General features: G+C 30.9%; 1 protein-coding gene across 1 annotated transcript in view; it reads right to left on the bottom strand.

The window, feature by feature from the left end:
• Positions 1–14,425, bottom strand: part of TLL1 (tolloid like 1) — a 64,448-nt gene that overhangs the window by 36,581 nt on the left and 13,442 nt on the right. The window contains exons 5-7 of the mRNA XM_022561650.3: positions 12,681–12,806; positions 11,422–11,582; positions 8,816–8,996 (exon numbers count right to left, since the gene is read on the bottom strand). Of these exons, the coding sequence (XP_022417358.3) occupies positions 8,816–8,996; positions 11,422–11,582; positions 12,681–12,806 (468 nt within the window). The remainder of the gene's footprint in view (positions 1–8,815; positions 8,997–11,421; positions 11,583–12,680; positions 12,807–14,425) is intronic.

The raw sequence follows: 14,425 nt of genomic DNA, 5'->3' as shown, positions 1-14,425 counted from the left end.
GAGTCATTTAGTTGTGGTTAACACTGGCAAAGGGTAAACTAAGTCACAGCTTTCCGTGTTCTCAACATAAAACAAACAAAAAAAATCAAAAAATTTATAGTGTCTTAGTTCTACCCACTCCTTCTTTATCTTGGAGCCTTGTGCCATGAATTGTTTCCAAGATCATTTGCACCAGGGTGACAACATGTAGTCCTCTTTCATTCCTATGCTGGAGAAGTTTTGAGTAGGGTAAAGGAAATGAAAGAATATTTTTCCAACTAATCCTAAACATTTATAGCCAATTTTTAAAATAAATTAAAAATTGTGAGTAGTTTGATTAAATGCAAATCATGGCATTTAAGTGGAGGGAAATCCTTCACTATATTAACCATGGTGTATAGGCAGAGGCTAAACACATTTCCAAGATTTGTGTGTAATCGTTTTGTAAAAATCACTCAGTATAATTACTGTAGTTGATTTTTTTCATTAACTTTGCAGTTATGCTTAGCATTAATAAATCTGAACATTTTATAATATTTCAAGACAGAATAAGGCATCATTAGACTATCCTTAAAAAGAAACAATTTATATATTTTAAACTAATCTCCTCTAGCAGACCAGTTTATTAATAAGTAATTCTGTAAAAAGGCTTTTAGTGTGCTAGAAGTAAAGGTCAGAATAGGAAATACGAGCTTTAAGAAATAGACAACAAATTCACTACAGGGAAAAAATCCCAACTATATTAGCAGACAGTCAATTCAGTGAGAGGCATCAGCCACCATATTATGTTGCTTAGCTGTCATTCCATGACTGGCTTGTCCTTTAAAGTAAATACTGGCCTCTGCTCCTGAAACATACTTATGATGACACATCACTCAGACCTTCCCCATCGCCATAGCACAGAGAACAGAAAGGACGCACGACAGTCACATCAAAGGTCAGGCTGAATTCAAAATTTATACTGTGAACTGATTTTTCTAGTGAGAATTTGTGAGCTCATGGTGGCACACAAATAGCAAATGTTATTTTTGCCTTTGTAATCAAATCAATATTCCCCCTATGGAGATGGGTTTAGGAAAGACATTTTTATCCAAGGATCTGATAGTAATTTTTATGAATGCAACTATTTTTTCCCATTTTGTAGACTGATAACACGACATAGCACATATATGCTATGTCTTATATTGCCAATTCATGCATTGGCAATATAAGAATATTCCATATACATACAGGCAGTCCCAAAGTTCTAAAGAATATATCAGGATCAATATATCTGCAATTTATGTGTTCTCTACCTATCGTTAACACTTCCATTACACTTTTAATACTTACTATGGAGGCTAAGCAGAGGAGAAAAAAAGCACAGAATAAAGAAAATTTATCTCTAAGAGAACATCAAACATCAAAATATATAAGAAACCAGAAATTAATAGAGAATTAGCCTTGTAAAATTAATTTTAGAGAAATTCATAATTTGGAAGTCCCATTACCTTAATTGTATCAACAGTGAAAATTACATGTGGTAAGTTGTGAATGACCTGTGCAGAATGGGTGAATGGTGAACCATACTTCCTACTACCATGCTGTCAGCTACCTGCATTTCCTAATTTAGACAGTCAAGCAGTAGATGATTTAAATTTACTATTTTAACACACCTTTCCAGGGGCTCTTAAGATGCTTTGGAAAAATACTTCTTCATGAGTTGATGCAGAAATACACTTCATCATTGTTAAAAGGAAAGAGCCAATTAAAAAATTTCTGGTGCTAGAATTACTCTGAAATAGACACATATTTCCTATAAAAATATTTATCTAATGTTTGCTTGGTATACTTAAAACCTGATATAGTGAACTTTAGTTGTACTCAAGGTCAGATTTTTGAGGGTTGTTTGGAAATGTAAGAATTGTAAGTAAAGAAGTTTAGAAAAAATTAGTTCACATTTGCAATTGACTGGTAACCAGGTTGCTCAGTGACAAACCTATCAGGGCAGGGACTGCCTGAGTCATCCTTTTATTTGGATCTGTTTAGACTACCATACATGAGAGATATAAAAATGTTAAAAGAAAGAACACAAGTTAGTATTGCTGAATTTTTAAACCTACAGTCATTTTATAATGAAAACAATTCCAAAACATAAAATATTTCTAACATTTAAACTTCATTCTAGTGGAAATCTCATGTTGCTAGGTGATATTTGTAAGGAGAGTTATTTTCTTTAGATCTGATAGAACATAATCTGACTTGCAGTAATAGTAAGTAAAGAGAAATAAAGTTGAAAGTGAAACCATTCATATTTGAATAGTAGTGTTTTGTAGCCAGTTTTTCCTATTTCTATTGTGCTGGAAAAATAATTTTTAGAGGAAGAAGAATAAAATGAGGAAGAAGAGGAGGAGGAGCATGAAGATTTTATATAGTCATATTGTCTAAGTATCTATTATTTTTCAGTGTTCCAGTTGATAAATGTTTCCTGTCTTCTTCCCTGCATCAAACATTTCTTAATACAAGTGATGTCACATTAAAATTGAGTTATCAAATACACTGCTAGAATATATGTATAGGTTAATCTAAAGCTTAGCTAAAATTCAAAATTGGACAAATCAAAATAGAAATTAAAAGCAGCAGATAAAAGTCATCATCCCCAGCAAAGTAGCATTTAAAATTGTGCTTAGTCAATATGAAAAGACAAAATTTTAGTAAACATCGGAATACTTGGAATTATCCAGACTTTTTAATATCACACAAAGAAAGCTATTTATTTAACTTAATATCATAAAAGATGAGTTCCACAAATATATTCTGAACTTATTATAAAAGGTCATCAAATTTGAGGAAAAAAAACTATTAGCAAATATAATTCTGTTTTCACTTTCTTTCCTTTTCTCCTCTTAGGACACAAACTACTAATATTTTGAACAATGAAAATCCAAAGAAAGAGAGAAGGAAGGAGGTTGCAGAGTTTTAAAAATTTCTCAGAAAGTCTGCATAACAAATTCAATAATTGAGAATTCTATCAATGATTCATTTGAAATTTTCTAACATTTTCATACTATAGGCATGGAATTTAAAAAATAGTTTTTATTAGTAAGAGAAACAAACATTTTATTGAGTAGAAATCAAAACATTTAATCTTTGCAGGTGGAAATTAGCCTCCTTCTTCGGAATGGACATATCTGATTTCCATTCCTTCATGCTAGATGAAGGAAAGGTCCGTTATTATGGAAAAAGGAAGTGGCATTTTCCCATCAGAGGCCTGCAGAGTATCCTTGAGACTATCAGAGGCCATTAGTCTATGAATAATACATACTGGATGGGACTGAAGTGGCAACCTGTATCAAGTTCTTGCAAGATTCAAAAATAAAAATTTTCTCTTTGCAGAAATCTTCCTTGTCTGTAGGAAAAAGAAGTAAAGGGTCCACGCACCAGAACAGAAACACATGAGCAGATATACTTACAATAAATGCTCAAATATAAAATAAACAGATCACACACATTCATGCATACACACATACACCCCATGCATGTGTGCACGCATACAAGACACACACAGGTTTCAACACAAAACTGTTGAAAAAATAATCACCTTCAAAAGACCTCTGATAAGCTCTACTGAGAGCAATGACAGACAATTTGATCTTTCTAAAACATGCAAATATTTAAATATCATTTATCATGAAACTTGGAACAGAATTCAGAATCATAGGAGAGCTCTATTTGAAATTAATCACGCTAAAATTTAATGTTTTGTTAGAATAATATCAGGTTGAATTTATTCTAAAAATACCTATGACCATTCCATGAAAGAAATGGTGTACAGGAGGAACAATGTAAAGAAATATCTATAAACACTGAAAGGTAGATAAGACGAGGAACAGGTCAGTTGAAATCACTTGAATACAGAGGTAGAAATATCACACAAATCATTTTATCTGACTCCTATATTTGTTACAGACAGAAATAAACTGGGAATCAAGAAATCTGGGTTTTACTGCATTTCTGCTACTGTGCAGGTCACTGGGTCCATCAGGAAAGGATCACGTTCCCATTAAGTTACCCGTGAGGGGGACTGCCATTTAATGAGGTTATCCTTCAAGTCATCATTGAGTCTTTTCACCACTACCAGGTTGCCTAAAGAAGGTGGAATGTCTATGCGCAGCTCTCACTGCCTGAAGTTATTTGTTACATTATTCCCAAATAATGAACAGTGTGATTAAATTAAAAGTCCAGTTTCCCAAATGTTGCTGCTTTTACATGCATAAAATCCTACTAAAATTTCCTTTAAGTTTAACCTATTTAAAGAAAAATAATTTTGTTCTGAGTAGAATACAGTTAATTTTGCTTAATCACTTAAAATAAGTAAACTATATCATGTATACTTATGCAGATTTGTATACTTGTGTTCAAATATAACATCACATAAAATTAAGTTTGGTTTTACTATCATAAAAGTAAAGTAATTATTGTTAATCTATAAACAAACCTCATTCATTCCAAGAAAATAGCAGTATTATATTGTTGAACCAGATCTCTTCTAGAAAATGCCTATGCCATTATATTCTGAATTACATAAAAAATTTAATAGACATGTAATTTTACATCATGTTCAAATAGCCTTATTTTTATAGTTGTAATTTCCTTATTTACTTTCATATTATTTCATTATATTGCTTCATAACATACCCTTAATATCAGAACTATATGACACTAATTTTTATAGAGGAGCTTGTGGATATTCTGCTGTATAAACCAATCACTTCTAGATTTTCAAGCTACAGCATTTTTCATGACTAATTTAAGACATTAAATAAGAATTTATGTGATGGTTTCTTGCTTTGATGTGCATGGAAGTGACAGAAATCTGTATTAATTATTTTGCTAATAAGTTCTTAGTGTCATTCTTCCAATTCCATTTCTTAGGTCTATAAAGTGCTTATTTAAAATCAGAGGCTATGTGCAAAAATAAGTAAAATCTCAGTATAATTATTTCATTAAATAATTGTAGTTTTTAAAATAATGCTAAAGTTTATTTCATTATATTCATTAAAAATCTAAATACATTTCCTTGTGTTTTTTCTTCCTTGATGTATCACTTAGTTGCAAGACAGCTAGAAGTTATTTTTAAATAGCTTTCCTTTACAAAATATATGAAATCACTTATAATAAATATTGTTTCTTTTTAAATTGAATTTCTTGATAATATTTCTGAGAAAAAGTATGCTGAAAAAATAGCTAAACATGGTATATTTCTCATTATGTTTTCATAAATTCATAATCACTTCTAAACTTTTTAGAAAACTGGTTATAAACAGAACCACTTAAGATTAAGTCTCCAGACAGGGTGAGAGGGAGACACAAGAGGGAGGAGATATTGGGATATATGTATATGTAAAGCTGATTCACTTTGTTATACAGCAGAAACTAACACACCATTGTAAAGCAGTTATACTCCAATAAAGATGTTAAAAAAAAAAGTTTGTCTCCATCAAATGTTTCTGGATTAACATACACAATACAGCAAACATTTATTCAATTGTCTATAAGATATTATAAATTAACTAAAAATAAAAATTAGAAGCTTTAACTCATTCAAAACATTTGCATTAATATTATTAATTTGTATTAATATTTATTAACTAATTAACAAATAGATGGATTTAAAAATTTCACTCTCAAAGATCAAAGTCTATTAGGTAATGTTTTCAAATCTAGAAAATATTTGGGGTAAAAGATAGGTAGAAATATGATGTGTGTTTTCCTTTTAAAGTTATTTTTATATTTAAATCAGATGAAAACTGAGAAAAATTGTGGAGAAACTACACTGCACTATCTTTTCACCTTAACACAAACATTCTTGGGATTTTTAAATAGCATCGTTCAGATCTGTTCCCACCCACGTGCTTAGCTGTATGCACAGTGCACATATAGCTTTATATCTAGATTTCCATTAATATTTTATCATATACAACTTTTTACACCATGAAATCATTAAACCATCCTTATGGTATGGAAGAGCTCACACAGTGCATTTGAAGGTTGTTTAAAATTTCTGTCACTATCACAGTATATTGAAAATCCTTCTTCCAGATTTTGAAATATTTCTTTATGAAAGAGTCCCAAGAATTGAATTTCTGAGCAAACAGATTAGTCATTGTAATAATTCTTGATTCCTATGCTAAATTTATTTCTAAATAATTTGTCACAATTAATGCAGTAATATGTTTTATCAAATCCCCAAGAGTGAATTTTAACATAAAATAATCCTTCAATTTTGTTTGTGAAATACAATATCCCCATGATTTACATGCTTACTTTCTAATAGATACGATGAGTTATTTGACTTTTAACACACAATTACACTTATAGCATTATTAGAGCTCTAAAATGATATTTTCAATGTGAATAGAATCTATATATTATAATGGGTGATCTTTTGTAAATTATGTTTCGGTAAGATGATCATAATCAGGACATTAAGTAACACTGCCATCTCTTTATTGTACAAAACAAATATGTTTTTATCTTCCCTTTTCCTGAGCAAACATCTTCCCCACTAGCAGAAACTCTCAAGAATTTAAATGTAAAATAGATCTAATTAATTATCCAGGACTATAGTATTTTAAATATGAATCTGACAAACTGCCAAGACTTTTCAATGAATCAAAAAGAAAACACTGAATGTTTATACTTAATTATCTTGGACTTTACAAAATAATAATCTAATAAAGAATTTAAAAGTATATCTATTTTTTTCCAGGTCACAGATAATGTTGAACATAACACATAACTAATGCTATTTGCAAAGGATGTGATCATCTCTTATGGTTAAGAGAACAGAACCCAAGATGAACTGGGGTTAAATACCTTGTGACACTGAACACTTAGAATATTACAGTTTTACTTTGATTATTAAAGACATAATGTATGCCTGCATAATAGGTTCTCAGAATGATAGCTACAACATGAGAGTTTGGGGTTTAATTTTCCCTGAACTTCATTGTTCAGTTTACTTAACAATATTATTGTCCTAAAGACACAGACTAATAACCTGTCTTTAGAATTTAGGAAGTTTTGCCTGAAGAGAAATATCAGATAACAAATTTTAAATACTCTGGGGAACTTTAAGTTTACTTATACTTTGTCACCAGTATATGTAGCATGCATCTTTTTAAAAAAGTTTTATTAAATAAAATGAGTGATTAAAGTATAGGATCCTGAATATTAATAATATAATAAAACCTATTCACCTTATAATTTTAATTTTTAAAATAAATATTTAGGTGGTTCTAAGATAAGAAGCCTTATCTCTAAACACTGGATCACCTAAAATTTGTAAACTGCATAATATTTATAGAATAGTAAAGTCTAAGGAAGTCTTCCTTTCATTAAAATAGTATATTAAAATGCTACTTTGAATAACAAATCTTAAATGAATGCCTGAGAATGATTTTTATTATTTATTTATTTATTTATTTATATTGAGGTATAGTTAATTTACAATGTTGTATTAGTTTCAAGTAAACAACATTGTGATTCAATATTTTTATAGATTATACTCCATTTAAAGTTATAAAATATTGGCTATATTCCCTGTACATTACATCCTTGCAGCTTATTTATTTTATACATAATAGTTTTTACCTCTTAATCTCCTCCCCTTATCTTGCCTCTCTCCCCCTTCCCTCTCCTTACTGATAACCACTAGTTTGTTTTCTATATCTGAGAAGAACTTTTAAAAGGCAATTAAATCTGAGGGAAGGAAGGGAATGAGAACAAGGGAGACAAGATCCATTGTATTTTAAATGTACTTTCCTATATGACTTGGACCTCAATGGAACTTGTGAACCATTAATTTCAATTACACTGAAAGCCCCAAACAAACCCCAGGCACTGTAAATCTCATTAATCTTAAATACATGGGGACTGGAATAAATAGACTTTGAATTAACTCAATCTAAATTACCTGATATTAAAACATAATTGGAATTCAGTTGCTTTACATTGCTTGCCAGTCTTTCAGGCAGAATAGATTGCTATATCTAGCAAGGCTCATTACAATTTTATCTAATTTTGAAGTTTCAGAGTAATATTTTTAAAAGGAACAATTTTGAAATTGGGAAAATAAGGGCATTTCACTGATGTTTCTATCTAGTTTCTTAAAATTTAGGGACCTTTAATCAAACTTCAGCTCTTTAAGAGGGAATTTTTAATGTGAGTTGGTTCAACTAAACATTAAATTCCAAATGTAGACATGTCAACTGCTAAATGTATCCAATAATATATTATTTTTAGTAAAATTATAATTTCCATATTTCTAGGTCTCTTACTGCAATCATTTCTATAATGATGAGGTAAAGCATGATTTTTAACGTCTGCTTAATAAAAGGAATGAATATATAATAGTAAGAAGAGGAATAATAAACATGTTGCTAAGCAGTAAGAATAAAAAATATGTTGCTAAAATGAGACCACATATTCCAAAGACAAAGATAATTTTGAAAAAGTCTGCCACTTTTTGGAAGTCTGGTATCATTATCGCTATCTACTTATAAAGTCACTGTGTGAAAATATTACCATAATAATTTTGTGTTATTTTTACTAGCCTTTGAAATATTTGATTAGAATTTATGTAAGATCTAAGTGTTTGAGGGGTGCATTTCATCAGGGCCATTCTTATTAATATCCCAATTTTAAAAAAGTATTAAACTAGGATAAATGTTCATGCATTCTATGTATCTCCAAGTTCATTTAGAGAAAACTGGGAAGAATGGATAGCATACAATTTAAGCCAATCCACCTTTAAAATCTGTAATATACACATGTAGCATGAGAATACTGATACCTGAGAAGAAATGTGCTTTGAAACCCTTCTTGGATACAGTATTGTCAGATTTGAATTCAATTCTCATATTGTTGAACTGAGATGTGATCACTTCAGGCACTTCAGCACCACAAAATTTGCCATGCAATTTAGACTCAGAAGAAAGACCACTCCAAATCTCCACATAATCGTATTTGCAAACCTAGAAATAAACATGGTTACTGTAATCACCAGATTTGAGAGCATCAGATGATTGACATTTACTTTTTTTAAATTTACTGTGTTTTTCCCTCTTTACTCCTGTGGTAGTCAAACTGGACTTAACAGGTCCAAAAATCAAGAAAAATGTCCAAATATGAAGCAGAAGGCATGATAGACAGATGAGAGAATTTTGCTCCGAATAGCCCCAAGAGATGTATATACAAATGTATGCTTGTATATATGTATTTACAGCATACATATTTTCCAAAAAATACAGACTTAAGGAAAACTGCGATGAATAATTGTTTAACAAAGCATATGATTGAACTCTGGGCATGATGTGTACTTTGCAATATGTCAACTCAAATTACTGGCTCTTGTGATATTAATTAGGTGATAAATAAGCAAAATGTTGCTAGGAAAAATGAAATAAGTTTTCTATCTACTTTGTTACAACTGCAACTTTTATTTAGAGAGGGCTCTGACACAAGATGGGATAATGTTACCGAAGCTAAAGTTGTTTGATATTGACTTTCTTTTTAGATATCAGTAAAATGAATAAAACAATGAAGTTATAACTTAACCCAGTATTCTATAAGTCGAGATTTTGCTCATGATTTTATTTTAAATATTCAAGACTTTAAACTATGAAAATGCACAGAATTTTATTAATAGGATTCCACACAGTAACCTCATCATAAGTTTAAGAATTCCAGGATATGTTACAGAGTTTTTAAAGGCTCCTTCTATGAATAAAGACTGCTACCATGAGAAAAATGCTTTCAAACACAATGCCCCATTTATTTTAAACCATCTACCCTTCTTCCTCGTAAACATAAACGTTTATCCTTCTTAGGAACATCTATCAATTAGTGAATCAAAATGCCATTCTGCCACAACCAACAGCTTTAGGGAAACTGAGAAAGTAGAAGCCATTCAATACTAAGCTCACATTACATTGAAGAACTGGCAGGGAGATTCCCATTTTCAAAACGTGTTGCTCATATGAAAGCTGTTTTAAGATTACTATAAAAATACATTCTTAATTTTAATATTTCCCCAAATTTAAGATAATTATTAAAGAAAAATGATGTTTCATGTGGATAAATTATGTAAGAAGTATAAATTGCAGTTTTTTCCATCATAAAGCTTACATGATGTAAAGAAGATCTCAAAATGAGCTCTAAAATTGTACAATTCTCTGAAATATCAGTGCATTACACTGCATATTTTAATTTTCTTTAAGCAACACAAAAGTCTGCACTTCTTTTTAACTCAAAACCATAGAAGTGCCTTGACTACTACAAATAGAATTTTAAAAAATGATTAAAAGAAAGAAGGATAAGTGGGAGGGGAAAAAAGAAGAAGCAAAGATACATACACAAAGACAAAATTACGGTATAAAACCCACAAATATTACCAACAATTATTGTCCAGGAGCACAGATACATTATATTTCTGTTCTCTCAGCTCTCTGTGAGTGTCCAACAGATATACATCAAAGACAAAATAATTTTTGAGTGAATTTTATCATACTTTTGGATCTCATTCATTTAAAAATAAACACAGGAAAAAAAAGTTGTTGGGAGTAAGGATGTGGGAGTTAGAGAAAAGAAAAGAAAGTAGAAAAGCTGAAATAGAACAAACATTTATTACATTTTCTCTGGACTTAATGTTGACCGATCACACAAGACACAGTTCTAAAAGTTGTCATCTCTAGGCCTGACATTCCATTTGAATTTGGTGTGTATGTACCAGCACACAGGAATTCTCAAATAAATGATTTCATTTGTTTAAAAGTGATCACCAGACAGAAAACTGGACGTTTACTATGGTAAGCTATAAAGGCAAAGGGAAGATAGTGTCAACTAAATACATGTTTTATTGAAGTTAAAAATACTTCTTTCTTCTTCTCTATCTTTCTCACTTTATCTGTGAACCATAAGCATACTCATAATGAAAAACTACTTATATAATGAAAATATACCCATTTCCACAAGTGAAATATACCAGGTTTTCCCAAAAAAGTATTTTCGTTATGACTCAACAAGTGAATGTTGGTTTATTTTTTCTAGAAAAATCTATGTGACGTTACCCTAATATTTTCATAGTACTTTAATAAATCAGGAAAATGCTGGGGGGTAATTTTCAATCTCCCAGAGACAGTCTAAAATATCATCCAATGCCAGCAGGAATTATAAGCAGTTGCAGAAATGAGAAATAGAGCAAAGAAAGACTACAGCATTTATACTATTGTACTACTGCAATTTTCCTTCCTCCCTTCCTTTTTTCCTTCCTTCCTCCCTCCCTTCCTTCTTCCTTCCTTTCTTCTTCTCTCTCTCTTTTTTTTTTTTTTTTAGTTTACCAGATTGTCTTTAGGGATTCCTAAAATACTTTATAAAAAAATATATTTATTATTCACTTACTTCATTGCCCTCCAATTCAAAAAACTCAAACTTCATAGAAATTCTGTACTGTGTTGGTGCCACCACTTGCCACACGCAGTGTTTGTTGGGAGGGTACTCCTTGGGCCAGCCTGGAGTGGTTATGGTGCCATTCAGTTTTGTAAGAAGTCCTCCGCAAGCCGCTAGAAAGAAAGAAAAGGGAGGTTTCCCCTAATAAATCTACCCCCTTCTTAGCACCTTTCCATTGATAATCAAACATCTCAGCATTAAATTTCAACCATCTTCTGGATTTTTCAAAATCTAGAAAGCTGCAGTCTCTATTCCTTAATCTTTAGTACAACTATTTTAATCATCTAATCCAATTTATAAAGTGTTATTTTGTAGATATGGAGCGAAGAAAATGATGGCTTTACACTTTAGATCGCTTCAAAGTTGGGCGAGCAATATAAAGAAACCTGGGGGTCAGATTTCTTATATTTTAAGTGTGTATAATAATACCTACACCATACGATTGTTGTGAGAATTAATAAAAAGGTATATGTAAAGTACAATACAGCATGATGTATTAAGACCAAAATCAATTGTTTATTTCCCCAAACTCTTTTTTTTTTTCCAAGACAAGGAACTTGTTACTTGTTTCCAAGACAAGGAAGGAGTTACTTGAGCTAGAAGGCAAGGTAAACTATAGTAAATAGAGCATATTTGTTATTCCCAAACTCCATTTAGCAACTGGTTTTCTTTCTCTTTAGGATGATCTATTTAAAAGAGGTACTATTTATGTTACCTCTCTTTCTTATTGATAGTGAAATTAGGAAAGTTAGGGTTTCAAAAGCAAGTTAAGTGAAATGAACATATTGTACACAGTTCCTAATTAATTCCTAGGGAGTCAAGAGTTAGCTAAAATAACTGGTCTCTTGAATTGCCTTTGCATATATAGGCATACATATGTATATGTGGATATGTATGTTAACTAATATAAATATTACTATATTTATAAATATATTTTTAAACTACCTATAATCTCAGGTTTACCATATCTGGTAAGTTTCTAAAGTGTACTTATTTTTAGTAGTCATGTGGAAATAACAGCCACATAACTTCATTATTATCTGGAATACAATGTCCTGTGTTTTAAAGATACTGTATTTTCTTCATAACTGTGTCTATTTTATTCTAGTATAAGAGGGAGGCATAAAAAGAGAAGGAGAATGAGACTACATGATAGAAGGAAATGGGTAGGGGTTTCAGGCAGGGAAACCCACGTGCAAATCTGGTCCCACCTTCGCAGGTCCTTTTGTCAGGTCCCAGCTCATAGCCAGGCTCACAGGAGCACTGGTAACTGCCCAGTGTGTTCAGACAACGCTGCTCACAGCCTCCACGGTCAGGCTTGGCACACTCGTCTTCCTCTATAAAAATGGCGACAATTAGACAATTGATTTCTTCAACGAAGGAAGAGGAACAATTTGCAAGCCCTTGACTGATGACATAGAAGAACCCATGTCACTGCAATCTAATTGTGTAAGAACCAGAAGGACTGGTCCAACTGAAGATCACCTCATCTCAGACACAGTATGTTTTTTTCTGACTTTAAAGTTAAAGAGGATTATTAAAACCTAGAGATTTTTCAGAATGGAATAGAAAAACTTACTGAAAAAACATGGATTCACCTGTTCATTTCATTGTATAGTTTGCTAGGTAGCCTGAAGAAATGCTTTTAAAGTAATATCATTATTAAGAAATAAAATATGGTGACTAAAAATTAAAAAGAAGGAAAACTATGAAACTTAATAGACCTCTTTAAATTGAAAACATTCACTGCTTTTTATATAGATATGTTGATCCAGAAAATACAATAATTCCATATTTTTGTAAACAGAAACTATTTTAATTGTATATGGTAACATGAAAATATATATGAAATAGACATATGAAAAATATATACTATTTAAAAAACACATATTACAAGGTACTCCATAATCTCACTCTTTAGGAATAACCTACTGTGAGTTAGGAAAACAGCAAACAATATTCTCTGGAGAAATTATGCATCATCCAAAGACTAGGCATTTTGTTAAGCAAATACACAAACATCACGAGAGAGACTCTTATAATATGTTTCTTCTACTGTAAAATATAACATAGAGAAGATTTAAACCATGTAAATGAACAATTTAATGAATACTTGGAATACATATAGTAGAAGTGCCAAGGTTCTCTGCCTTTCGGTTCAAATGGTGAGCATCTAAGTAATGCTCAGGAAAAATCAATTATATTATTGCTCTTTGAATAATGAAAATATCTAGATATTATTCACACTAAATTTTGACATACACTACTGAATCCATCACTTATTCTTTAAAAATTATTATAGAGAAAATTTATTTTCTCTTCACATAAAAGAATTTTATTCTATAATAACACACTTAACCTAAGTGCCTATGAATTTTCAAAATACAAATCTGATGTTATTATTTGCACTAAAATAGCTTTCTTTTTACCTGAGGAATACACACCAAACATGGGACATGAAAATAAACTAAAATTTGCTTATACAATTCAAAATTAAAGCTGATCAGTAATAATGTCAAAAAGACATTTTAGGGATCAGAATGTTCTACTAAGGAGGCCATACATTATTTCTAATGTGACAGAATTCTATTCTCTAAGGGATGGTTTAGATGCTGCCACCTGGAAATAAATTGATAAACTATATATCAGTAATCCCCTTCTGGTTATGAACCCTTTGTTGATTGTATTGCAAATATTTTCCTCTTGTCTGTATATTTCTGGATTTTGACTATTTCCTAAAAAACAGGTGGTAGAATATCCTAATGGAGTTCCTACCCTGTGCTACAAATCTCCAAATTCCAGTTTTATAGCCAGTAAACTATTCCATCAAAAACCATCAAAATATCTTTATGAATAGTGCATGCGTCAATCTTCAATATTACTTTATTTCTCCCCTAACTCAAAGATAAATACCACATTTATCCTTGACAGAGAAAAGCTTCCACTTTAAATGATT

This window comes from Delphinapterus leucas, chromosome 5, assembly GCF_059928025.1.
Source record: "Delphinapterus leucas isolate spDelLeu-1000000601 "Yukka" chromosome 5, BTC_Dleu_Yukka2, whole genome shotgun sequence".
Taxonomy (NCBI): Eukaryota; Metazoa; Chordata; class Mammalia; order Artiodactyla; family Monodontidae; genus Delphinapterus; species Delphinapterus leucas.
Note: the sequence above shows the minus strand (reverse complement) of the source record. Positions and strands in the feature narration are given on the sequence as shown.